Source organism: Scardinius erythrophthalmus (assembly GCF_964197995.2).
Source record: "Scardinius erythrophthalmus genome assembly, chromosome: 6".
In the NCBI taxonomy this organism is placed as follows: domain Eukaryota; kingdom Metazoa; phylum Chordata; class Actinopteri; order Cypriniformes; family Leuciscidae; genus Scardinius; species Scardinius erythrophthalmus.
This window is the reverse complement of record NC_138226.1, coordinates 24,506,237-24,532,305: the sequence shown is the minus strand read 5'-3', so window position 1 is coordinate 24,532,305 and position 26,069 is coordinate 24,506,237. Positions and strand designations below refer to the sequence as shown.

Here is a 26,069-nt window from a genome sequence, read left to right as displayed (position 1 = left end):
TAAGAGGTCCATGGAAACCATTACACTGTTAACCCTCCAGTGAGAGATCCATTGGAAATAAAACAAAGTGATAAAACATGACAATTTCTCATGCATTCCTCTGATCATTGTCATTAATGATCAGATGCACTTGGTTTTGAGAACTATTGAGCAGTTTTAGCATACCGAAAGCCATTTCAGAGCATATATATGAGGTCAAGAGAAGAACTCTTACACAAGAACTCTTAACAAACAACCAAAACTGAAACAAACCACTGAAAATGCATTTCACTAAGGAGCAAACCAATGAAAAATAGTGATCAGTATCAGTAAAAGTGCATTAAAAGCCCCACAGATTAAATATCTCACAAACATAATAGTTTTTACATGTTGCATCTCTTGCATTTGCTTTTTACCTTTGAGTTTAAGAGTAAAATGGCCTGTTACCCTTTCTGTTAAAAGTTCTCAAAGTGCTTTTGAAGGAAAATAACAGGGCATTAGTCACAAGAAGTAGTCATGATATAAAATGCTTATAAATAACAGTCTTTGTTTCATATCCAGCGATATGCCAAATATCACTTTCTTGATGTTCTGTCACTTCAGAGCATGAACAGCCATTACACAGTGGCTGCGTTGCTGATGTGGATGTGCTTCCAGTCTAAACTCATAAAATATATAGGGCTGATCTAACAGAAAAAGATGCACAAAAGCCTTCTCAATCTGCTGATAAGAATTTCAGAATGTCTTGACTTCACAGCTAAACAACCCCTTGAGTCTTGAGTGATCATTGAGACTATAGCGTCCTGGGTTCTCTGAGGGGTGACTCACAAGTCAGACACTCCTCTAGGCTTTTCCAAAGCCTCAGGGTTTGAAATGTGTAAGCACGAATCTGGAATGTTCTAGATTCTTTTGTTCTGACACTGGCACCACTTCCTTGTTCGAAATCGCTCTACTCAATCCCACCAACAAGGGTTCTCAGTTATTGACACAAACTCAGTTCCTTCCTGACCGAGCACTTTTTACACTGGACCACGCAGCACCAGTGGAAACGGCAGAGACAGTTTTCCTCCAGGACTACCGTCTCGTCCCGGTAACCCCGCTCGCAACACAGAAGGTCACATCCGCTCACGTCCAGCGCTGTGCTGTTGCACATTCGCCCGCGTGTGCCCAAGGAACCTGTCTTCCGATTGGGCAGGCAGAAGTCCGGTGACTCGGCTGAGTAGATGATATCTTGCTTGTCTGGAGGTTTAATGTTCTGCCCCACTGGGATGAGAGTCTTACCATCATTCCCACCCATCACTTTGGATGCCCCGTTGAAGCGCTCGAGCAGGCGATCGCCCACTTCGCGGAAGTGAGGCATTTTCTTCCAGCAGGTCCTCAGAGTGCAAGAGCCAGACAGCCCATGGCATTTACATTCAGTTCTCATATAATTCTTCACTGCCTGCAGTTCAAGACACAAAGATAGTTCAGTGAGATAAAAGGAGAAGCTATTTAGAAGGAATTTACCCTTGTCTCTCCCCTCCCTCTGTAGCCTCCAGCCACCCGAAAGCCAATCCGAGAGCTTGAAAACAGATTCATACAGTTCTATACCTGTTGAAATAAACATCTGATAAATGCAGCATTAACATTTTTCTCACTTTAATTCCAAACAATTCTTTGCAAAAAAAAAAAAACAACGTACTGTAGAAGAAAATCAAAACAAATCTGCCAAACATGTCTACATGCCCTCAACTTGCTCCTTAATGCCTATTTACCTGTGGCTGACCCCTTACTAACAGGACCTGAGGCTGTGAGGCAGTGACCCCTGGAAGATGAAGCACTACTGATACTAGTGAATAACTAATATGAGGGTTTGGCAACTGGCCGACTGATGATTGCTTAAAGGACATCATAAATCGGACTTATTTAGACTACTGAATAATAGTGTATTGTAAACTATAAAATAGTAAACTGAGAAAAGATTTGTTGCATACATCTCAAGAGATATTCAAAATAATCTAGTGCACACATACGCCAGATATTTCCATTGTACAGTATTACAAAAGTAGCTACAATGTAGATATCACAAATGCCACTAGAGGCATCAAATGTACAGTAATTGCAACATAATGGTTGCTTTCCAAAGAGTTTTTTTTTTTAAACTCCTTTTGCACTGGCTAAAAGGTTTAACAGACACACTCACACTTAACGTTTTTTTCTGCACACTATACCATGAAAAAATATAGCAGAAAATGTAAATACACTACCGTTCAAAAGTTTGGGGTTAGACCTTTTAATGTTTTTGACAGAAGTCTCTTATGTTCACCAAGGCTGCATTTATTTGATCAATAATACGGTTAAATCAGTAAGATTGTGAAATAGTAATACAATTTAAAATAACTGTTGTAAAGTTTATATTTTAAAACATATTTCTTTAAAATAGAAATCTTTTGTAACATTATAAATGCCTTTCCTGTCAATTTTAATCAATTTAATGCATCCTTGCTAAACACTGACCAAATATTTGAACAGTAGTGTAGGTGTGTCATTCAATTAAATATTTAATCATTATTAAGTTAAATATGTTAAAGGTGCAGTGTGTAAATTTTAGTGGCATCTAGCAGTGAGGTTGCGAATTGCAACCGACAAGCACATAGAGAAGCTACGTTGGCCAACACAGGAAGATGTCGCCGTCTGAGACAGTAAATTATATTTACTTAATTATTCAGTAAAACGATATGTTATTGAGAATATTATTGTTACTTGTTCACTTTAGCTAGCTTCTTTGCATGAAGAACAATATAGTGACGAAACGCGCTCTGTAGAGAAGTTTGTCCGTTTAGGGCTAATGTAGAAACATGGCAGTGCAAAATTGTGACTTTAATGTAAGGGGACCCGCAGTGTATGTAGAAAGAAATGGCTCATTCTAAGGTAATAAAAACATATGGTTTCATTATGTAAGGTCTTTATACACCACTGAAAACATAGTTATGTATATTATAATGCATTTCTGTCAATAGATTCTCCTAAATATTACACCTTTTATTAATTTATTTGATTTGACGTTGAAACTTTTTCATTCAGTTCTGTGTTATTACTAAAATTCATAGCAACATTTAGAGCTGATTGAAAATTATTGGAACTGCAGTGCAAGCATCCATATTCACACAAACACACACTAAAGGACATGCCTCTATAGGAGCAGGTGTTTCCCTTTCGAGGGAACTCGAGCTGCGTTATCATCATTCACACTTTAGGAATGCCTCTGCATGATTGCGTGTGAAATCAGTCCAATGACATGATGGAACGTCACAGGCAGTGATATCAGGACCAGGAAGCTATAAAGCCCACCCAGACCAAACATTGTCGGCTTCTGTGCCTCAGCAAGCACTCTGTGTGAAATTGTTTGTCTTATTTAGTGTTGTTTGTCCTAAAGTACAAAGTACAAGACATATGGTGAGCAAACAGTCATTTAAGTCGTGTGTACCTCCCTGCCCTCGTACACAAGATTTGTGCATTGTTTGTTTGGGAGCAGAGCATGTAGGTCTTGAGGATCTTGACTGTGTGCATTGCGAGAGATGACAGCTTCGCAGGCTCCGCTCCTGCCTGTCACTCTTTGAGAGGGGTGATCAGGCTAGTGTTCCCCGTGGTTCCGGCCCAGCTGAGATCATGGGGTTCGCAAATGGATCGCAGAGTATTAGAGACGGCTCTGCCTTTTCTCTGCCCACACCCTCAGCATCCAGCGCTGTCTTGCTGGGATTGGAAGCCTGCGCTGTGGCTTCTTCTGCCCGGAGTGAGAGCCCCGTGCTTCAGCTCTCTAGCTCTGAGAAGGTGGATGTGCTGAGCATTGATGCAGGGGAATCTGAGGATTCGCCACCCTCATCCCCTGTGTACCGTTCTATGGCAGCCCTGGTGGCCACGGCATCTATAGTAAAACTTTATAACTAAAACTTTATATAGTAAAACTATAGTCTGATATAAAATCTAAAGACAAGTTGTTTCTTTTGGATGCTCCACTTACCCATCCTGGTCTCTTTGGGGATGCAGTCAACTCTGTCGTCGAGAGGTTCCAGGAGGCGAAAAAGGTGGTGGCAGGGTTCAAAAGCTACCTCCCTTGCCACACTCAGATCGCTGGGGCTGCTGGGCGGAGGGCAGGCCCCTCCAGGGGAGAGTGGTCCACACCTCATTATACGGTGCCCTCAGGGGGGTGTTCTGCCAACCCCGCCACCTGTGGTGTTTTTGGGCGCAGCAGTTTCCAGCAAGCACATATCTCAGGCACAAGACGTTGTCTCAATGCATCTGAGTCAGTCCCTCGATGTTTCATCGTTGGGACACTCGCATCCTCTAAGGAGGGAAATAGAGGAATCAGCTGAGTCATTCCCTGCCAGTTTGCTTCAGGGCGCCAAGCTGACTACTCGAAATACACCAGAGACCAGTCTCAAGAGGCTGGTTCCCTTAGTAGACCATCTGGCAGTGTGGAAATGGGTCCTGCAGGCTGTAGAAAGAGGCTAAAAAATCCAAATCGGGAGTCATCCACCTCGTTTCAACGGGGTTTTGACCACTGTCGTGGGCCCTGAGTAGGCTTTGGTAATGGAACAAGAAATAAAAACTCTTCTACAGCCTGTACTTCACTGTTCCAAAGAAAGATGGGGGATTATGTCCCATTTTAGATCTGCGCCAGTTAAATCACTCAGTCAGAAAGCTCAAGTTCAAAATTTTGACAGATCGTGACTCAAATCAGATTGGACTGGTTTATCATGATAGATCTCAAGGACACATACTTCCACATATCCATCCTTTCACAACACAGGAAGTTCCTGAGTTTCGCTTTTGGGTGCGAAGCGTACCAATATTGGGTCCTTCCCTTCGGTCTAGCTCTATCACCCTGCACTTTCACGAAATGTGTGGATGGAGCTCTGGCTCCGCTGTGAGTCTGGGGCATCTACGTGTTAAACTATATTGACAATTGGCTAATCTTAGCACAATTGGAACAGATGGTGATTGAGCCTTGAGATGTCATACTCGCCCATATGACAGAGTTGGGGTTAAGGCGGAATGCCAAGAAAAGTGTGCTGTCTCCAGCACAGAGAACGTACTCGGTTACCTAACGTAACCTCGGTTCTCTCTAGAAGAGGGAACGAGTATTGCATAAGTTGCTTACGCTACGGGTAAAGTCATCTTTTCTCGAGATCTGAAGCCAAAAATTATGAGTCATGAGTCCCGGGGAAGCCCGGGGAACACAACATGCGGGAACAGGCGGCCAGCAACGCGGGCCAGCACATGTGATAAGCACTTCATAGGAATACAGAGTGACTCTGCCGGTCTATGTATAAACATGTGGAGAAAGGCAGCCAGCAGCGCGGGCCAGCACAAGTACATAAGCACATAATAGGGAAAAAAAATAGAGCGGCTCCGCCGGTCTATGTATAGAGAGTTTCACCCTCTTGGCAGCTGTATGGAGAATAGGCGGCCAGCAACGCGGGCCAGCGCAAGTGCACAAGCATATAACTGGGAAATACAGAGCGGCTCCGCCGGTCTATGTATAGAGAATCTCATCCCTAGTGCAGCTCAACAAGAAGAGCTAGTAGTACGTGAAAGTAGCCTGCACATGACAACTGGGCAGAACATACACATCACTGATTAAACTGATTAAAGTTTAGCCTGCAGGGCGGGAACTTCCAGGTTATAAAACCTCACGAATGTAGAGGGGGAGGCCCAGCCTGCCGCCATACAAATGTCGTGGATAGAAATCCCGCTGGACCAAGCCCACGATGAAGCCATGCCTCTCGTGGAATGGGCTTTGATGACCATAGGGCACTGCAGGTGTTTTGACGCATAAGCTGCTGCAATAGCGTCCACTATCCATCTGGATAGGCTATGTTTCGAGGCGGTGAGACCCTTGGTGCGCCCGCCAAACAAAACAAAGAGCTGCTCAGAACGCCTGAAGGCGGTGGAGCGCGTGATGTAAACTCTCAGCGCCCTGACGGGGCATAGGAGGTTATCACTGTCCTCGCTATTGGATGCTGGCAGAGCCGATAGGGAGATGATCTGCGCCCTAAAGGGAGTGCCAAACGCCTTGGGGACGTAACCGTGTCTCGGTTTGAGGATGACTTTAGAGTCATTTGGTCCGAACGGGGTGCTGAAGACATGCAAGGCTAACAGATAGCATGTGTAGATCCCCCACACGTTTTACTGAAGACAGAGCTATAAGAAAAACGGTCTTGAGCGAGAGGTATTTCAGATCCACGGATTCTAACGGTTCAAAGGGAAACGCTTTCAGGGCCTCTAGGACCAAAGAAAGATCCCAAATAGGAACCGAGGGGGGCTGCGGGGGGTTCATCCTCCTGGCTCCTCTAAAGAAGCGGATGATGAGCTCGTTCCTTCATTTAGACACGTAGAGTCTTCTCGTAGAAGGAGCTCTAGACTGCGTGATCTGCAGTCTCCTCTGGCAAAGCAACGGGTATCCGTTGATTATCCACGCATGCAGAGACCAGCGCTCTGGATGGGGATGCCAAATCAATCCACCGGCTTGGGAGAGAAGGTCTTTCCTCACCGGGAACGGCCATGGGGCTACGTGCGACAGCCTCACCAGCTCTGGGAACCAGGTTTGGTTCTCCCATCGCGGGGTTATGAGGAACACTGAGTGGCGCGTTTCCCTGATCTTCTTGATTACCTGTGGTAACAGTGATATCGGAGGGAAAGCGTACAGCGGGCAGCTGGGCCAGGTTTGGGCCAGCGCGTCCTCGCTCTTCGAGATGAATCTCGGGCAATGAGCGTTGTCTTTTGACGCAAAAAGGTCGTCCTCCGCTTTGCCGAAAAGGCGCCACAGTGACTGGACTGTCTGAGGGTGCAGAGACCATTCTCCCGTGGGAATGTTGTCTCTGGACAGTCTGTCTGGGCCGACATTCTTGTGGCCCGGTACGTGCGCGGCTCTCAACGAGCGCAACGAGTGATGAGCCCAAACGAGAAGGCGTTCTGTCAGTTTGCAGAGATTCCTGGATCTGACACCGCCCTGGTGGTTCACGTAGGACACCACGGACATGTTGTCCGAACGGACTAGAACATGGTGGCCCCGTATGTGTGGGAGGAAACATTTGAGCGCGTTCTCGACTGCTATCATCTCCAAACAGTTTATTTGGAGGCATTTCTCCTGGTCTGACCACAGGCCAAAGACCGGTCTGCCCTCGAAAAGAGCGCCCCAACCTAAGTTGGAGGCGTCTGTCGAGATAACTTTGCGGTGTGAGAAGGCTCCCATTGTCACTCCCTGCTGATACCAGTCGGCCGCTAACCAGGGTCTCAGTGCTGAAACGCAGCTCTGAGTCACTCTGATTCTAGCTCTTTTTTATTATTAAACACATGCGGCGTGAGCCGGACAACCAGACATTATGCTCTTTTCGAGATTTCTCTGGGTCGCCGTCTTTTCCTCCTTTGAGCTGCTAGGAGGTCTTTGCGGGCTCGGGTTTCAGCACGATCTTAGGCCGGGGTCCCCGCGGGGGAGGCGTCCTGTTACGGCTGGTCGAGCGTGATCTCGAATGTCGTCGCTGCGAATACGGAGGCTGAGCTGGACCCAGGCTGGTCCCGAGGACGGCGTGCAGCTGAGCTTGATCGTCGAGGCAGGAAAAGGTTCATAGCCTGCGTGGTCTTTTGTACCTCCGAGAAGCGGTCTACGATCCCGTTAACCGCGGGGCCGAAGAGGCCGGTGGGGGAGAGTGGGGAGTTGAGGAAAACAGCCCGCTCGGACTCCCTCATGTCGGCGAGCGTCAGCCAGAGGTGCCTCTCTATGACGGTCAGTGAGGACATGCACCTTCCAAGAGCCTGGGCAGCAGATTTTGTGGCGCGAAGGGAGAGATCCGTTGCGCTGCGCAAATCCGTGATGGAGGCAGGATCCGAGCCTTTCTCATCCAGCTCACGGAGGAGATCGGCTTGGAGGATCTGAAGAACTGCCATGGAGTGCAAGGCTGAGGCAGCCTGTCCGGCGGCGGCGAAAGCGTGGCCGACAAGGGCTGATGTAGTCCTGCAGGCTTTGGACGGGAGGGCAGCCTTTGAACGCCATCCAGAGGGCGGACAAAGGTGCCCTGCAACCGCTTCTTCCACTGGGTGGGATGGAATTATACCCCTTCTCGGCGGTGCCGTCAACCTGTGAGAGCGCCGAGGAGACATGAGAGTGGACTCTCGCGGAGAATGGTGCATTCCACGATTTTGAAAGCTCAGCGTGGAGTTCTGGCAGGAAGGGTGCAGTCCTGGACGCGGGTGTTTGGCGGCGGCGATGCAGAAAGCAGCCGTCGAGTCTGTTCGGCGCGGGCTCTTTAGGTGGTGACCACTCGAGGCCAAGTTGAGATTTTTATAAAAACACCTCGCGCTCTTTTAGATAAAGAGAGAGTGTGTGTCGCAGGGGCGAATACACACAGCAGAAAAGGATATGTCGCCGGATGGCGTAGCAGGCACGGATGGCTGAAGGCGGCGAAGACGGCTGGCTTCCTCAGACGCTTCCTGGGCTTGCTGGTTGCTTGTTTCGACGGCGGCGGCTCTCAAGATCCAGCGATGCGAAGAGCTTCGCTGAAGAAATGAAAATCAGAGTTCAGCCTGTTGAGTCCTTCCTTATATACGCTAAGTCGCACCCATTCTGGCGGGCTGTGACGCGTGGAGGGCGCAAAGCGCCCTCATTGGGCGTGACGTCACGCAGGGCTCACCGGTAGGCTGCTGCAGTTGCCGCAGGTCAGCCAATGAGCACGCTGATACAGCCTGCTATGGTCTGCTGGCTGCCACACTGCGTTGACAATAAATACAAAATTAAGGATAATTTTTGGCTTCAGATCTCGAGAAAAGATGACTTTACCCGTAGCGTAAGCAACTTACGCAATACGAGAGAACCTCTCGTAAGAGAACCACTTTTCTAGGTGTGGTGTGAAATTCGATGATGATGCAGGCATGTCTGTCTCCTGCTCATATCGATTAGATTCTCACAGCCATAAACAAGATGAAGCTAGGCCAGTCACTTACTGCCAGACAGTTTCAGAGACTGTTGGGTCGGATGGCAGCTGTATCCAACGTGATTCCTTTTGGCCTGCTGTACATGAGACCCTTACAGTGGTGGCTCAAGACCAAGGTGTTTTACCCGAGGGGCAACCCACAAAGACTTAATCTTTCACCCCCACCCAGAGTTATGGAAACTGTGGGTTTTGCCTCTGAGGGGGCCAGACTCATAGAGTCAGGTCTCTCCACAAGGAAGCTGTACGAGGCAAAGAGCTGTACGAAGCTGTAAAAATCCACCAAAGCATTTGTCGACCCCAGCAGGTTAACTGGTCGGTTGGTACAGTGCTGGAGTTTCTGCAAGAGCGGTTCTCTGCAGGGTTATCTCCATTCACTCTGAAGACCATAGCTGCTTACCACGCACCTTTGGGTGGTGAGTCTTTAGGGAGAGACCCATTAGTGACACGCTTCCTCCATGGTTCACTAAGGCTGTGGCCTGCAAGCCACACTGGAATTTTGGCTAGGGACCTGGCTGTGGTGCAAGAAGGCTTGTCTATGGCTCCCTTTGAGCCTATTGAAACCGTACCAGTGAAGTTTCTGACCCCTAAGACGGTATTCCTTCTGACTATTACGTCTCTTAAAAGAGTGGGAGACCTCCAGGCCCTGTCCCCTATGTGCCTCGAATTTACACCGGGGATTGTCAAGGCATTCTTGTAACCCAGACTGGCTTATTTGCCAAAGGTACCTACTAATGTGCCATGGCCTATTATTTTGCAGGCCTTCTGTCCTCCTCCTTTCAGAAGTTCAGACCAGCAGAAGCTTAATTCAGTGTGTCCAGGGAGAGCACTGTGGAAAAAATCGGATCAGTTCGCTTTGGTTCGCCCAAGAAAGGACTGCCAGCAACCAAACAGACTCTGAGCAAGTGAATAGTCGAGGCTATCTCTCATGCTTATGAGGCCTCTTGACAGCCCTCACCTTTGGCTGTCAGAGCGCACTTAACAAGTATGGTGGCCTATAAGGCCTTATGATCAGGGGCTTCAGTTCAAGACGTTTGTGATGCGGCAGGGTAGTCCTCTACGCTCAAATTTGTGAGATTCTACAATCTGGACCTGGGAGCTACACCAGGTTCACAGGTGCTTTCGTCTTAGTGTGCTTGCAGTGATTCACACAAACAGGCACTTTTAATTCTGGCGATTTGGGCATTTTCGCTCCCAAAGCTTCAATGATGATGATGCAGCGTGAGTTCCCTCGAAATGGATTGTCTCGTGTTACGACTGTAACCATGGTTCCCTGAGAAGGGAAGGAGACGCTGCGTCTCCCTGCATCCCTGTGATTGACTTGCTTTGGCCTATTAGTAGCTGACAATTTTTGGTGTGGGTGCACTTAATAGCTTCCTGGTCCTGACGTCACCCACCTGTGACATTCCGTCATGCCATTGGACTGATTTCACACTCGTGCTTCAGATAAATTCTAGCAGAGGCGTTCCCAAAGCGTCAATGACAATGACGCAGCATCTCATTCCCTTCTCAGAGAACCAGGGTTACAGTCGTATCCTGAGACATTCTCAATAAATGGAGAAAACTTTCTTTATGGAAAATCTAATGTGTAATATCTTTACACATATGATGTAATGTCCATAAGGCATTAAAGTTTATTATTGAATTACTGCACATCTGCATTACTGTTTTTGCATTTTCTATGCATTTGTATGTTGCTCATGTTGTGAATGGGATGAGAAAAGTACACTGCTGAATATCACCTCTGCTCAGTGTCATATTGCACATAAATAATTCATATTAAATTAATATTATTGACTATTTTCTACTCGGAAAGGAACTGGATGTGTCAACTAATAATATTTACTTGTTTCATTTTAAAAGCCCTAGTTAAAAAAAAAATGACACTCCTTTATATATTAAATTGACCTAGACAATAAGGAACGGAGAGAGTAGTGATTTGGGGAAACTAGTTTCAACTGTCTTCTTCAGCTTCTGCCAAGTATATTTCCATAACATTTCCAAGCTCATCCATGCTTGGGCTTTTGAAGTGCACCATCTGTTCATTTGAGCTTGACTATCTTTGAAGGATTGTACAGGCAAAACAGCACACGACTGTGCTTGTATCATCTATGCATCAATGCAAAAAATCTATCTACAGTGATATCGTACCAAGAATATGAAAAAAAACAAAACAAAACACACATCTACGCCAAACCTGCATGAGGGTGACAGGTACTAACTGAGGCTGCTGTACAAAACACTGTGCAAAACATGCAAGTAAATACTGTAATAGCTATCTGGCTAGTCATCACAATTCCTAATTTTGTTTGTTGTTGATATGTATTAGGGCTTGCACAGACTAATCGAGTAGTCGAGAGATACTGGTCGGCGCTGTCGGAAACAATCGACTACTCGAGCGCCCATTAAACATAAATGAATTCAAAATGGCGAACGTCATCAACAGACACCACACATCAGATGTGTGGAAGTATTTCATCAAGGATGACAAAAATATCGTAATTTGCCAACTCTGTAAGGGGCCGTTCACATATCGCGTCTAAAAACGCTCTCCTTCTTTCCACAAGTGCTTGCGCTCCCATGGCGTCTGTCGTTGCTATGCAACCATGAACTGCGCTCTCCATGATGACGAGGAAGTATCAGCAAAGGATTAATGATTTCTAGCTCTTGCATTAGCTTTACTACTAGATATATTTATGGAGATGAGAAATAAAAACCCGCCCTGTACAGCTATGATCAGCTGTTTGGCCGAGCTTTCGATGTTGTTACGGAAATGCAAGCTTATCGGTTGGTTTTTGTCTCATGACCTGCGGTGCGTTTGCGGCATTCTGAAAAGTTCTGAAAAGCAAGAACCCTCTGCGCATCCATGCAGCCTAGCATGGCTAAGAGCAGGTAGAGCAGCAATAACCCTCTTAAGGTGATGATACACAGGGCAACTTTTTGAGCAATGTTGCTGGGCAGTCTTGCAGAGCGATTGTTGCTTGGGCACTTTCCCATTGAAAATGGGCAATACATTTCTATCTGGATAATTTAGATTGGTCGTGGGCCCTGTCTCTCATCTGGTTGCCCGTTGATGGCAACATTGCCCAGCAACATTGCTCAAAAAGTTGCCCTGTGTATCATCACCTTTAGGGTAAACAGAACAGAACCAACATGAATGTTTTGCAGATATCATTAATTCAAAATTTTAATGTACAACATAATTCGAGAATTTAGTCTGATTCAAAGGGGAATCAGAATGCCAAATCCTGACTGGACAAGAGGAGGAGCTGGGGATGTAGGAGGGTAATTAGCTCCTGAGAAACACGATAGCTGTTGATAATACTGAAGGAGCTTATATGAATGTTGTTATGGGTGTTGTATTCCTATAGGTAGACGTGGATCAGCTGAGAGTCAGCTGATGCGAGCTTGAGTAACGTGACCTGCCAGAACTGACGCTACACTTGATTTCTGTATCATTAATCGCTCTTGCACATGCATATAGTACAGAATAACGTACAAAGTCTGACAAAGTTTCCTGCAGTATCATACCACACCGCCACGACAATTTTACTGCATCTACATTGTGATACAGACAACACAGTGTAATCTGAGACTTAAGAGTTAACTGACTGGTTGTTTATTTGATAATATGTAGTTAAAGGTGCACATTGTTTTGTCAATATTATTTTATAAAAATGTATTCCTTATAAATGTCTTTACTGTTGCGTTTGATCAATTTAATGCATCCTTGCTGAATAAAAAATATTAACCAAACCCCCCCCCCCCCCCCCCCCCACTGACCCCAAAATTTTCAATGGTAGTGTGTAGTGTTACGACATTATTTTTAAAATATATTTAAATTTAATATATAGATAGGGCCAATTATTGGATTGGATTTATACAGTTTATAAAAAGCTATTAACTCTGGGTAAACACTGCAAGAATTGTTTTAAAAATTTTATCCTACAGGTATTTGTAACAAAATAAACATGAAATAACGTACCAGTCGTCCAGCCTCATTATTATGAAGGTCTATCAGTGTGCGGATGTCACTCTTGCCCTTCCTCCGTCTGGCGTCCATGAACTGCTTGGACTTCTCATAGCCAAACTCCACGTCGTCCCCACAGCCCCCCCACTCCCACTTGACCCCCTCGGTTGGGCCAATACTGGCTAAACGAGGGGGAGGCCCTCTACTCCTTGTGGCCTCGCAGCCGCATTGCAGTAGCTCCCCCATGCTGCAGGCCTGGGTCACTGCATGCGTCACACCCGCTGCTGTGATGGCATACACGAACGCTGTCTCTCGGATGTCTGTGAAGACGAGAGAGAGAGAGAGAGAGAGAGAGAGAGAGAGAGAGAGAGAGAGAGAGAGAGAGAGAGAGAGAGAGAGAGAGAGAGAGAGAGAGAGAGAGAGAGAGAGAGAGAGAGAGAGAGAGAGAGAGAGAGAGAGACAGAAAGACATCAAAGTTAGCTTCTGATTGTTGGCCAAGGCTGGGTTACATCTGACTCTGATAATTATGGCACTTTAGATATCCTAAAGCTGCATGTGCTATTTCTGTGACAAGGTAGTCTCATCCCAACGACAGTACTACTGTGGCATAAGTCATATGAGGACAGAACAAGCTGCATTGTGAACAAGTCCGTATGCTTTTCAGTTAAAGATCATGTTCCACGACGCTCCAATATGTAAGAACTTTTTTAAACAAACAACCCAAACATGACAGGAATAAATTATGTTGTACAAAATATTAAAATAGAAAACATTCATTTTAAATGAAAATTATATTTCACAATATTACCGTTTTTACTGAATTTTAAATAAATGCAGCATTGGTGAACATAACATTGATATATATATATATATATATATATATATATATATATATATATATATATATATATATATAAATGCATTTTCATTATTTAAACTACATTATACATTATGTAAAAAGTTATTTTAAAAGAAAGTGACAGAGCCAGTTCACTAGAAGAATTTATTAAATGCTAACATTTAATAATACGTTCTGAAAACAAATTCAGATGTGTTTAGCAACTTGTAGTAAGGGAGTTGAAAGAAATGACTTTCATCCTGTGTAAAATGCTGGATGCAGTGAGTGTGCAGTCACTCTTCAGTCTTGTGCCAATTCTGCATTGCATGATTCGGTGAATGGGATTCATTAAAGCCAGTGAAATGGAATCAGAGCTCATGAGTGCGCACACACACACACACACACACACACACACACACACACACACACACACACACACACACACACACACACACACACACACACACACACACACACACACACACACACACACTCACTCATACACACACACACACACACACACACACACACACACTCACTCATACACACACACACACACACACACACACACACACACACACACACAGATATTAATCCCAGCTGTCCATTCACACGCCCACTTTTGTCTTCATACTGTGAAGTAATGTGTGTGCGTTCCTGTTTTGATACATCTTTGGACATTCTGACAACACTCCACCTGAAATCACCTGTAGCTTTCTGGCACACAAAACACCAATGAAATATGTATAAACTGAGCACTGTTCACTACATTTCTATCCAAAAATGCAGTACTCTAAAGAGAAGCAGCCTCTCTGCATTTTTTATATATATATATATATATATATATATATATATATATATATATATATATATATATATATATATATATATATATATATATATATATATATATATATAAGCCCTTACAGGATATCGTTATAAATAATAAGAAAAAAAAAAGATCAATGCCTGATCATGTACTATATTCAATGATTGATCTTTCTCAATGCATGCTGACATTTCAGACAGCACGACCCGTGTAGTCCGATTCATGAACAAATAATTCTTATGAACTGATTCTGTGATTCAAAAGACTCTGACATTCAGAGGTTACTGCTTAGAATGAGGAATCCTTCAGTGAATCCGTGAAAGTGCATCATTGCTTCAATGAAGCCATTAATCTTCTGTTACTTCTTAAGCCACCAAGAAAGCAAACATATATTCTCTGTTTATCTGTATACCTCACAATCATGTTCACCATTTGATCCTGTTAATCCTCATTTTTATCAGCATTGTCAAGATGGTAATGCAATGAAATTGTTACAGTAAGTTGGACTAACCAATAGTATGACAAGAAAAGTAAATAATGTTAACTGAGAGATTTTGGACAAATAAGATCTCACTGTTGGCGGAGCTACCTAACATTACACAACAGAAATAAAAACTAATGGACCAATTTCTTGTCACTCATGCACTGCTGGTTTTCATGCTCTTTCATGAATTTCAGATATTAATTTTTAGAAATAATAATGTCAATGTCAAATCTTTAAAATTAATAGATTTAAACCATTATTAAACCATTATTACAGTACAAATGTCACTTATGACCCTCAATGGGCAGACTGCTGTGATAATGCTGGCTTGTGGGAAAGTTTTACTCTGCAGAAGCAACTAGCTTATTAAATATGTTAGAGCAAAGCAGATCTAGACATCTTATAATCATAATTCAAATTACCATTACTTTTAAAAATTCCTGATATTTCCAGATTTTCCATGTTTATTGGAACCCTGATATTACCTCAGCCTTTTTGAATGTCAAACATATCATGATCAAACAATATTTTGTAAACACTGTATCATCAGCATTTTAACTACTACAAAGACTAAATTCGCCCCTTTGGATCCACACTAATCTAATCCAATACATTCATAAGACAGGGGTTGTCATGACAGACAGAGGGTAAAAGTCTCTTGATTTCACCTCCCTCTCTTATTTTTTCCTCCAAGACACAAATTCCAAACAAATTTTGTGCAGCTGTCTATGCCCAGGCCTGCCTAGGAAAGAGAGAGAGAGAGAACATAATGCCAGAAGGGGCTTCTGTGAGAATTAGCAAATATTTTTTTAATACTCAATCTTTGAGTCAATGAAGCATGGGGCTGCAGGATGAAAAGAGATGCAGAGAAGGCAGGGCCCCTCCAGCGGCTCTACCAGTGCTGACTAGCGGGAATCATTTTGATTGATTTATTTTGCCACCATGTGCTGCCTGCATGCAGCGAGGGTTGAGCAAATCTCTAATGCTGTGCAGATCTCGCATACCTGGGATCCACTTTTATCAACTGAAAGCAACTGAAGCAACACACACATTCTCGTGGATAATATGTGTAATTCTCAGGGTCCACATGAAGCGCAACCTATACCACCTTTCAAGCGAACTTAGAAAGTCAGATTCAGGGTTTGAGAATTCGCTTTCACACTAACAAACTGAAGTGATCTCTGACGTCAAATGGACTGTCTCAGCCCTCAAATATGTCCAATACAGTTACTCTTGAGTGCACAAGGAATCCATTTAGAACAGGACTAGCTGTCCCTTTAAATGATAACACATATTCATGCAGTCCTTCATGCTGAGTGCACCAGCCTTTGACCTGTTCCAGTAGTGGGGCTGGAAATAAAGCGAATGCCAAGCTGCAGTGTGTTTTGTGCTTAGGTTTGTAGCATACATTACGGGTTTGAAATGGGATTATATAGAAAAAAGAGAGTTTAGAGTTTTAATGCTGGCAAAAATGGTTTGCCTCCGGGCTTGGAGATGCACTGTAGCATTGTTATCTAATATATAAGCTTACTTTTGATCTTTTTTTCTACCTCTTTCTAGCTCTCCCTGCCCTTTTCTTGAATGCACGCATGCTTACGAGTTCAAATGTGAGTTCACGATCACTACTATCAGAATACTGAAGATACCGAACACATCTGCTGAACAAATGGCTGATGTGAGGATGTTATTTCTGATAGTAAAATTTGAGAGAAACTCTGAGTCCCATTACAGAATACCAGAGGGATCATGCACCTACGGTATGACACTCGGTATGGTATCTCACAAGATAAGACGTGATTAAAGAAAAAAATGACAAAACAAATTTTTTTCATATGTACCCAATTGAAAAATAAAAATACTAAAATATATTTGAAATACTTTAATTTAATGCTAAGTTTACTATAAATACATTTACATATTACGTACTTAATATAAATATGCTGCAATTTTACTTTTGGTATATTAAATTGATATACTTAAAAGTCAGCTAAATTCGAACACCTAATATTGTAGGCTACTTTAGTTATCCAGAAATAGTCCACAGATATACTATTCACGATATACTTCAGTATATTTGATTGTGCTAAAGTGGAACTATTGCAAGTATACTGTAAGTACACTTTAAATATCTAATAGTATATAGAAATCATACTATCCTTACTAATAGTGATATTAAGCATTTTAGGCTTAATATTAAGAAATGTGCATTGTGCAATAAAGAAGTACTCCAAATAAATGTTAATTTTTATATACGTAAGTCTCAAGTGATATGTCAGTAAATATGTTAATGGATTTGTAATATACTTAGTATGAAATAAGGTTTTTTTTCACTAGGGTAAAAATTACATTTAAAAAAATAAAAACACTGGTCTTTCTTTCTCTCTCTCTCTCTCTCTCTCTCTCTCTCTCTCTCTATTTATATATATATATATATAGATAGATAGATAGATAGATAGATAGATAGATAGATAGATAGATAGATAGATAGATAGATAGATAGATAGATAGATAGATAGATAGATAGATAGATCTTTTGTATGGAAATTTCAGTTATTTTTTAGACTCCATGCAACCATTTGTGCCGTAAATTAAAATATAATTTGAATTTAAATGCTTGTTGCCATTCTGAGACCTGAACCTCAAGAAAAATGTCAGTGACCTCTGTACATCAGACAATGCACGATACCATACACTCATTGACACAGACAAGCAACAAGGGGTCTTGACAGCAAAAATAATGAGGCGCATTCCTGAGGTGACAGGGCAAATTACGCACACACAGTGTCCTTATCATTTCTGGGGTTTCTAATTGGAACCGCATATTGTCTCTGAGCGATTTTAACGACTTCATTACAACCTCAGAGACAACATGTAAGAGCAGCCGGCAGCATTTCCAGCAAATTCTGGCATTAGAATGCCGCTCCCTTGGGCCAAGAAAACAAGCTCTGGTTTACATGTTTGAATAGGGGAAAAAAATAGCCCCCAGTTATTTAGCAATGGAAGAAATATGTGAGACACTTTGTACAACCCTATCGCACGGTGCAGGAAGTGAACCTGCCTTAGCAGAACTCTCATGACACGTGGTCATTAGAGCAGAGTCTCATGGTAATTGTGGTAAATGCATGAAAACAGAAGAGCACTTAAGCTTCACCTATAGACACAGAGGAATTTATGATTAATTTCCATTTTGTGAGGCAGTCTCCAGTGCTCAGTCTAAGATGGGCTGATGCAGACAGAGGAATCATGTTGCAATCCGTGTGTGAACACGTCCACACTGGAGGCCAAACTGTGAACTCTCAGCTCCAGACCTGGATATGACAAGCCTGCATCTCTCTACATCACTGTGATATGGGTATGTCTAGAGAGAAAACTCAAGTCAAATTAGGCACAGCATTTGCTGACCATCCTAATCTCATACCAATCTCAGAGTATGTTGAGCCAAAATAGTGCCCTCTACTGGTGACAACTAATGAAACTGTTTAAAAAAGAAAAGGTGGACAACATGCAGCATCTAAAATTCATACTGACATATCCTTTACGGTAATGATTTGCTCATGCCAAAAAAGATGGTTGCAAAAACTGTATTATGCAAGAATGCTGTCTGTTGTTGTAAGAATACCAGCAAGCAATTTTACGTTTAAAAGACATCTATTAGCCATCCAAACACAGCCCTGACATCTAGGCTAAAACAAGGCAAATTTAAGTGAAATCAGTGAAATTGTAATAGATGTCTAACCATAGCCCAAGAATAGACGCACATGTCAAAGAAATGAAACCAACCATACATCTTGCAAGTTTTTTGGGCAAAAACAACATGTAACCAAATTCAAGGTTATTTTGGCTAGAAGTGGATTACTCATAGCCGGACTATACCGGGTGTATAGTTAACCTAGACGGTGAAATGACGGCTATTGCCTGCTGGGATGTGTTGATTTTGGGGATTTAACGATTTCTCGTAAACTGTGGCCTTAACCACAAGATGCATTTACACAAGGTTGAGTTGTGCCTATTAAGTATCAAACCACCTCTTAATCGGATTGCTATCCATCTCGAATGCATCTTGGAAAGCATTTACACTCGCCCTTTAGGCTGTTCATCAGATCTTTAAAAGAAAGCGTTTACAAAATATTAGATAATGACAGACATTTTAGACTGTTGTGGGGTAAAATAATGGCCACTACTGAACAAGTTATCAAACGTGAGAAGGGAGGAGTTGAACCCTGAGTGGACGGCCTAATAATTGTAGAGGTTACGTTAGTTTATTACTCTTCAAAGGACTGAAAAATGTGGCAGATCAATGATCATGCAATTTGGGGATCGTTTTTAGAGAGCAATTTAACACAGAAGAAGAGCACTGAGGTAAACCGGACACAACAGCTGTCCTTGTTCTCTTATGAACTTGGATCAAACATGCTGAAAAGAGGGCATGGGTCTCAGGGCCAGAGTTCATGCCCTCAAAGAGACGTCGCTGACACATAATCGAGGCCCAGATTGCTTAATTTAGGTGGATAACCTGGGAGAGTGGATTCTTTCACTATGTCAGGACAAATGCTCACCTTGCTGGAGGATTTTGCCAAAGTACTTGTTCTGGCTGGTACAGTTCCATCGACGAAAGCGGAACTGGTATTGGCATTCTCGCACACCCAGCTTGGCGCCCTTGGCAACTTCGTTGACGATCTCCGGCTGGGTCTGGCAGAGCTCGGCCTGCTTGCCCGCCAGACGTTTGGTCTTCCTGCAGATGCTATTCGGGTCCATGACCAAGGGACTCCCCACTGCCCTGAAACCAACAAAGCTTCATCAGATGACTCATCTGAACTACATAAGGTTTCACAAGATAAAGTGCGGTTATCTTCTCAAACCGCACGGCACACAAACCACTTTAAATGATATAAAGTATAAATTTAATGTGCTGTTGCTTTACTGCAAGGTTCAGGTTAAGGTCTGAGCAGATCCTCATTCATTTAGGCTTTTCATGGTTTTTAGGCATACTCATTGTTCCTTGCAGATGACAAAGAAAATAAACAGAAAAAAGACAACTACTAGAGTCAGACACACTATAATGTCAGCGGTAATCGTATTACCCCTTTGAACATAAACAGATAACATTTAAAGCAAAAAAGCTACATCTTAATTGCTGGGTTTTATCAAAAGTGACGACAGACGAGTGTTTACACTTGAATCAATTGTTTATTTCAACTGCTAATGGGAGAACAGGCCTCAGGTCCAAAGCGTGGAGCGGGCTGCCAGAGCTTCCCGTGACAGTCGCTATGACGTAATGTAAGAACGGCACAATCCTTCGGTTCTTTCTTTTTAATAACTCTCGCCGTATTAGAGTGAAGTTCAGCGTCTGTGATCCGTGCAGCTGAAGTCGGTTTTTATCATTACGTTGCCATCTGGGGGAGCAGAGCTCTGTGAGAATACCTCATTGCTTTTCATTCACCCCAGTCAAGGCTAATCTTTCAGACTAATAACATTCATCTGCCGTGCGAGTTTGTTTTAAAAAGTCAAACCAACGCTCTCGCCAGTCGCCTTCCATGGCGGTCTGATAAGAAATATGAGAGGGGAGATAGCAGGCTTTACAAGTGATGCATCCCATCTTGATAGGCCTAATATTTAATTTACATATGACCACTCAACAGAAGTCTTTGGACATAGAGCAGCGTGAGTGTGTTTTGCCGTGATATATGCTATATATGTGCTATTGGATTCATTTCTTTGCACATTAAAAAAATGTTATAAAGCCAAATTCAGTACATTTATTTAATTTGATTTAATTATGACAAAATAATTAATTAACTGTTTTTCCCTCACTGTATTAAAAATATGTCATTGTGTCATTCTTAGCATCACATACAATATGAGTCAGTCAATGTTTCTCTAATTGTAAATGCTTTTGTTTAAGTGGTTTAATGTGAGGAATGAAGTACAGGTTAAAAAACAACAACAACAACAAAACAATTATCTTTTGATGGGCAGTTTTAAAGGTAAAATGATTTAGTTTGTCTTTCTTTTTAATTACTCTTGTCTCTAAAATCCGTGAGTGTCAGACTATTGCAGTTTGACTTGACTATTACAGTTTGACTTAAACCATGTATTATGTTGCTGTTGCTAAGTCACAGGCCACTTGGCAATTACTACTCACCAATGTCAATTTTTACTTGTATTCAGTGCCTGAAGAGAATTTTGGACTCTGCCTATAGCAAAAATTTGCAGGAGATGATGGATTTTAGTTAACGCTACACACTATCACTATGCATTAATATGAATAACATTTCTGTAAAGCCATAACTGCAGTTTTTATACATCACAAATATCTGATGATTTATTACAATAATTGATATATCTATATACTGTATACTGTGAAATGCTATTTTTCATTTGAAAATCAATATCAGTATATATATATATATATATATATATATATATATATATATATATTGATTTTCACATGTAAAATAGCATTCAGTTTTTTGGAATACGCAAAGTTGAGCTAATTAAGAGTAATGCATTGTTTCATATCAATGTGGCCCATGTGTAAATTCTCCATAATTAAGAATGCATTTTAATTATTTATTGATGGCACATTTTATTATATGTATTCTATTAATTTAATAATTACTCCCTTTAAAAAAATTATAAGAATTAAATTTAAAATTCTTGTTAAAGTTAAAAGTTTGATTTCAATTAGATTTTGACAGTCTAGAAGCTCACCAAGAAAAGTCTCCCTATGGCCAATTCATTTCTGCAGTAAGTGTTCCTATAGTGCATTAATCCCTCTGTTATCTCTCACAGATCTCGATCTGAACAAGCAGATACAATGTTCTCTGCTGCAGTCTCTGATTATCTACAAACTTGTGAGTTTCTCAGCGCCAGGATCACTGCTCAAATAATGGAACCACATTTTACAACAGGAGGTGTAGACTCGTAAAAGAGCAGACAGTGTTGGAGCGATTCTCTCTTTCCAAGTCCTGTTTCACTGTCAGAAGGGGCGAGGCAAAGCGTTGGCTTATAAAGGAAAGCTTGAATATCACAAAAGCGGCCCTGGGATGCATATGTGGTCACATTATGGCTTGGGTGATATATAGATGAAGATATTCGTCTGCGTCTGATGAACCATCCCTTCCCTGGCTCTAATCGAAACCAGCCACGACCATGGCCAAAAACATTACAATAGACAAAGGAACATGCCTGCAGAAAGAGTCAATCTGGACATGGCGATCACTTCAGCCATTTCTTATACAGTGATTCAATTTAGGATTTTAATAGGGGATGTTGATCCGAGGTCAGCACATAAGGCTGGTATCTAAGCAGAGGAAGACCACATGCCCTTGATGATCAACCATCATCTTCTCGGCTTTATTCAAAGCCACTCTTTCCTCCTTCTCCTTTATCTGTATGTGATAAGCGAGAGATGGGGCCTAATCATAACATGGAAAAGGATGTACCCAACTTGTGCAATCAGGAATATCCAAAAACAGCCACACCATGATGTATGAGAGAGATAATATAGAGGGGGAATGGAGGGGGGGGAACTGTGATTAAGAGAAGTTATCCAAATAATCAGTGCGAACATACACATGCACATTTATCTTTTCATAGACCCGTCGCCCTCTGCGCCTGTTGAGACCTCAGGTTACATTATGAATTGCGCGGTTACAGATAAGTCTCTTCTTTTTTCACTTTGTGAAAGAGCGAAATTCATCCCTACTTAATCCCCCAAGTATGCTGGATATGAAGTCAGTCACGACAGGGCTGGAACTGCACAGAGTGGCTTGGGTTCACTTCTGTGGCGCATGGCGCAGAGCCATGGCACAGTCTCGTCTTGGAGTGCGCCACTAAATCATGCGAGTGGAACCACGGCGCTGCGCAATTCCATCACCACGACGCTGTCCGTCACACGCAGATGACAGACCTGAAAAACGGGAGAGCGGCAGACGCATGCTCGGAGGTGAAACACTGTAAGTCCGGCCAAACGGGCCAAGCAGCTGTCATCCAATCGTTATCTGATCCATCTCTCAAGGCCGCTTGATTGGATATCTCTCCATTCTCCAAATGAGATTCGCTTCTCCCAGACTGAACATCTTAGAGGAGACTGTGTAGTCTGGGACACACTCACATATTGGTTAGGTCCAATAGGAGACTTGTAAGTGGATAAAAAAAAAAAGACATTCTGTCATTATTTACTCACCCTCATGTCATTCCAAACCTGTATGACTTTCTTACTTATGAGAAACACAAAAGAAAATATTCTGACGAAAGAAAGAAAAAACACTCCATATAATAAAAGTCAGTGGAGTCCAATGTTGTTGTTTTGGACCCCATTGACTTGTATTGTATTGACAAAAACGGTTAAAACTTTTTTTCACAGAAGAAAGAAAGTCAGGTTTGGAACAACATGAGGGTGAGTAAAAAATTACAGAATTGTCACTTTTTCGGTAAACTATCCATTTAACACCGATGTTCTCAATCAGAAGGCGAGGAAAATGATTTAAATGAAGTTACATTAAATATTGTAACTTAATTAAAATGCTAAAATACACATAAAGCAAGGTGTAAGCTAAACATAAATTTGAATAATTTTTTGCAACATTTAATTATTATTCTTATGATTTTTTGTTTTATTGGAGAACATACAGTTCTTGAAAATTCTGCAATCACAAATACAGTTATGGTTAATTGATTTAATATATTGACAAATATTATATGAAGGGCCTTTGAATATTGTATTGGACAATGGGAGCCTTCATGTCAAAAACGTTTAAGAGATTGAGAACACTGTTTGAACAGAATAATTAAGAGTGTGAAGGAACAGATTGGATTAAGGTCACACGGGCATTTAAATGCAAAAATGTTGACTTAGAGTACACACACAGACATAAAATCGAGAGGGTATGGCTCCTGCACAGGCACACCTGTCCGACAGACTCCTGGCGGGCTGCCAGCACATGACCCCGAAGACTCCAGAGGAGGTGAGGCTTCACATCGCTTCCTCAAGCACTCAGCTCTAGCCCCGCAGATCAGAGCACAATCAGAGTCCTGAGAGCCAGTTTATCTGCCTCCGTTTCATCTCCTCTCAGCCTCAGCATGTGAATGGCACGCTGTCTGTCAGAGACCCTCGGCACAGCCCAGCACCAGACGAGAGGTTTGTGATGGCATGCGTCATGCCCCAAAGAAAGCATCATTGTCTTTGCAAACTTTTTTTAGACATCCAGGTGTATGAAGGAGATTGTGTGTGTGTGTGTGTGTGTGTGTGTGTGTGTGTGTGTGTGTGTGTGTGTGTGTGTGTGTGTGTGTGTGTGTGCGTGTGCGTGAGACATTTGCGGAGAGCATTAGGTGCAGCTGACTTTGTATAAGGTGGAAATGTGAACATTCAAAGTTAAACAACACCCTTGTTAAAGGTAATGTGTCAACTTTGGATTGTCTGTGTTTATCAAACAATCTCCCTCTTGTCAAACTCATGCATTTCAGAGTGTTAAGGGAAGGAGTACTTTATGATGACACCCACAGCCCGGAGGTCCAGCTAAAATTCCAACTCTGACCTGATGTGTCTATCTCTGAAACAGAGTACAGCTTAACCCTTTGTAAACCCACACAAATGAAAGCTATGATCAACAACTTTTATGGTATCACAGTACATTTCTCTGAATAGATTTATAATGTAGGCTATTCACTTTTTTAGAGTTGACCTACTGATCCACCTTTTTTTTTCTCCAGAAATTCAATTAATGTTCTTTTAACTAATCAAGCACTTTACACAAATATTAATCTGTGCAATTATTTACTGTAAATAACACAGTGAATAACTTCTAAACAATTTTTCATTTTGTGGAATGGAATTCTAAATGGAAAAGTGATTTGTATTTTAGAAGTGAATAGTTTTCATATAGAGCATAACGCACCAAATCATAGACAATATTGTGTACAGAAATTCATTTTCTGCATGTAATCAGCAAAACTGCACCACATGCACTCTTAGCTTAGGTTAAGCAGAAACTGAATGTTTTACAGCTTAATGTCACAAAAGAACCTTAAGTTCCACAAAGCTATAGCTTAGTTCTTTATAAAACAAACTATATTTTACTGCATTCAAAAACCAATACACTGATCTGAAGTCCCTAAAATGTTTAACCTCCAGAAAACCATACAACCACTCAGGAATACAACAAGAGGTTTCCTGATAAGAAGAGAGATATTTGCTGAACCAGAGAACCATTTATTGTAAAAAGTGCCTAGGGATGTTTATTTAAAGAATAATTATGCGATAAGCCGGATTGAAGAGTGTTGTCATATTTTTCTATTCGATCATCTCTACGCTTTGACGTTGAAGTTTCCCTAATCACACTGATCGAACTTTAAATATGGAGCTTGCTGGAATTTCTAGAGGAAATTGAGCGCGCGCCTGAGATATTAGGCTACTTACCACCAGAGCCCGATGATGTTGACTGGACAAAGCAGGATAAAGAAGAGAGCAAGTTGTGTTCTGGAAAGTGGAATCGTCATGGTCAAATGGCTTTCGAAGGACAAAAGTGTACGTCTGATGTTGAAGAACTAGTCCAGAGATGAAAACGGCTTGTCCTGTGCGAAAGTTTGGTAATATCTGAGAAGATTCAGCACCCCTGGATAATACACTTCCAAGAAGCACATCATCGGGTGAGGACGGTCGCAAAATCCGCTTGGAGAGTCGTCAGCATCTTCATTATTACTTCTTGGAGATCTTCATCCATCAAAAACGTATAAATTGAGGAGAATTCCAGGCAGAAGTGCACTTAGATAAGGTTAATGGAATGTAGTCAAACCTCTCGAACTACTAAAATGCCAGAACTTTTAAAAAGCGTTTCCATTTGGTATGTAAAATATTCAGTTTTTCTTTTGAAGAGCAAAGCTGTTGACTTGAGTGCCATGTGCTGAACCTGCGTGCGCGCGCCCTTCTGCGAGTGCTCCAGATCTCATCCTGATCCAAACAGGTAGACGTCTAGGCATTTCGTGCTCCTCTCGTCACACTT

At 42.3% G+C, this 26,069-nt stretch overlaps 1 protein-coding gene across 1 annotated transcript; it reads right to left on the bottom strand.

Annotated features, from left to right (window-relative positions):
- Positions 1-176: 176 nt before the first annotated feature.
- wnt6b (wingless-type MMTV integration site family, member 6b) lies at positions 177-26,069 on the bottom strand. Its single transcript, XM_081367537.1, has 4 exons — positions 25,487-26,069; positions 19,623-19,843; positions 12,931-13,235; positions 177-1,420 (listed from the first exon to the last, which is right to left on the bottom strand). Exons 1-4 carry the CDS (start codon positions 25,564-25,566, stop codon positions 959-961), a joined length of 1,068 nt encoding a protein of 355 aa, XP_081223663.1. The 5' UTR covers positions 25,567-26,069; the 3' UTR covers positions 177-958.

Excerpts from the sequence above, each read along its gene's own strand:
- wnt6b (XM_081367537.1), bottom strand. The coding sequence starts at position 25,566 with ATGACGATTCCACTTTCCAGAACACAACTTGCTCTCTTCTTTATCCTG. Across the intron at positions 19,844-25,486 it reads AACATCATCGGGCTCTGGTG|GGCAGTGGGGAGTCCCTTGG; the intron begins GTAAGTAGCCTA and ends TGTTGGTTTCAG. Across the intron at positions 1,421-12,930 it reads ATAATGAGGCTGGACGACTG|GCAGTGAAGAATTATATGAG; the intron begins GTACGTTATTTC and ends CTTGAACTGCAG.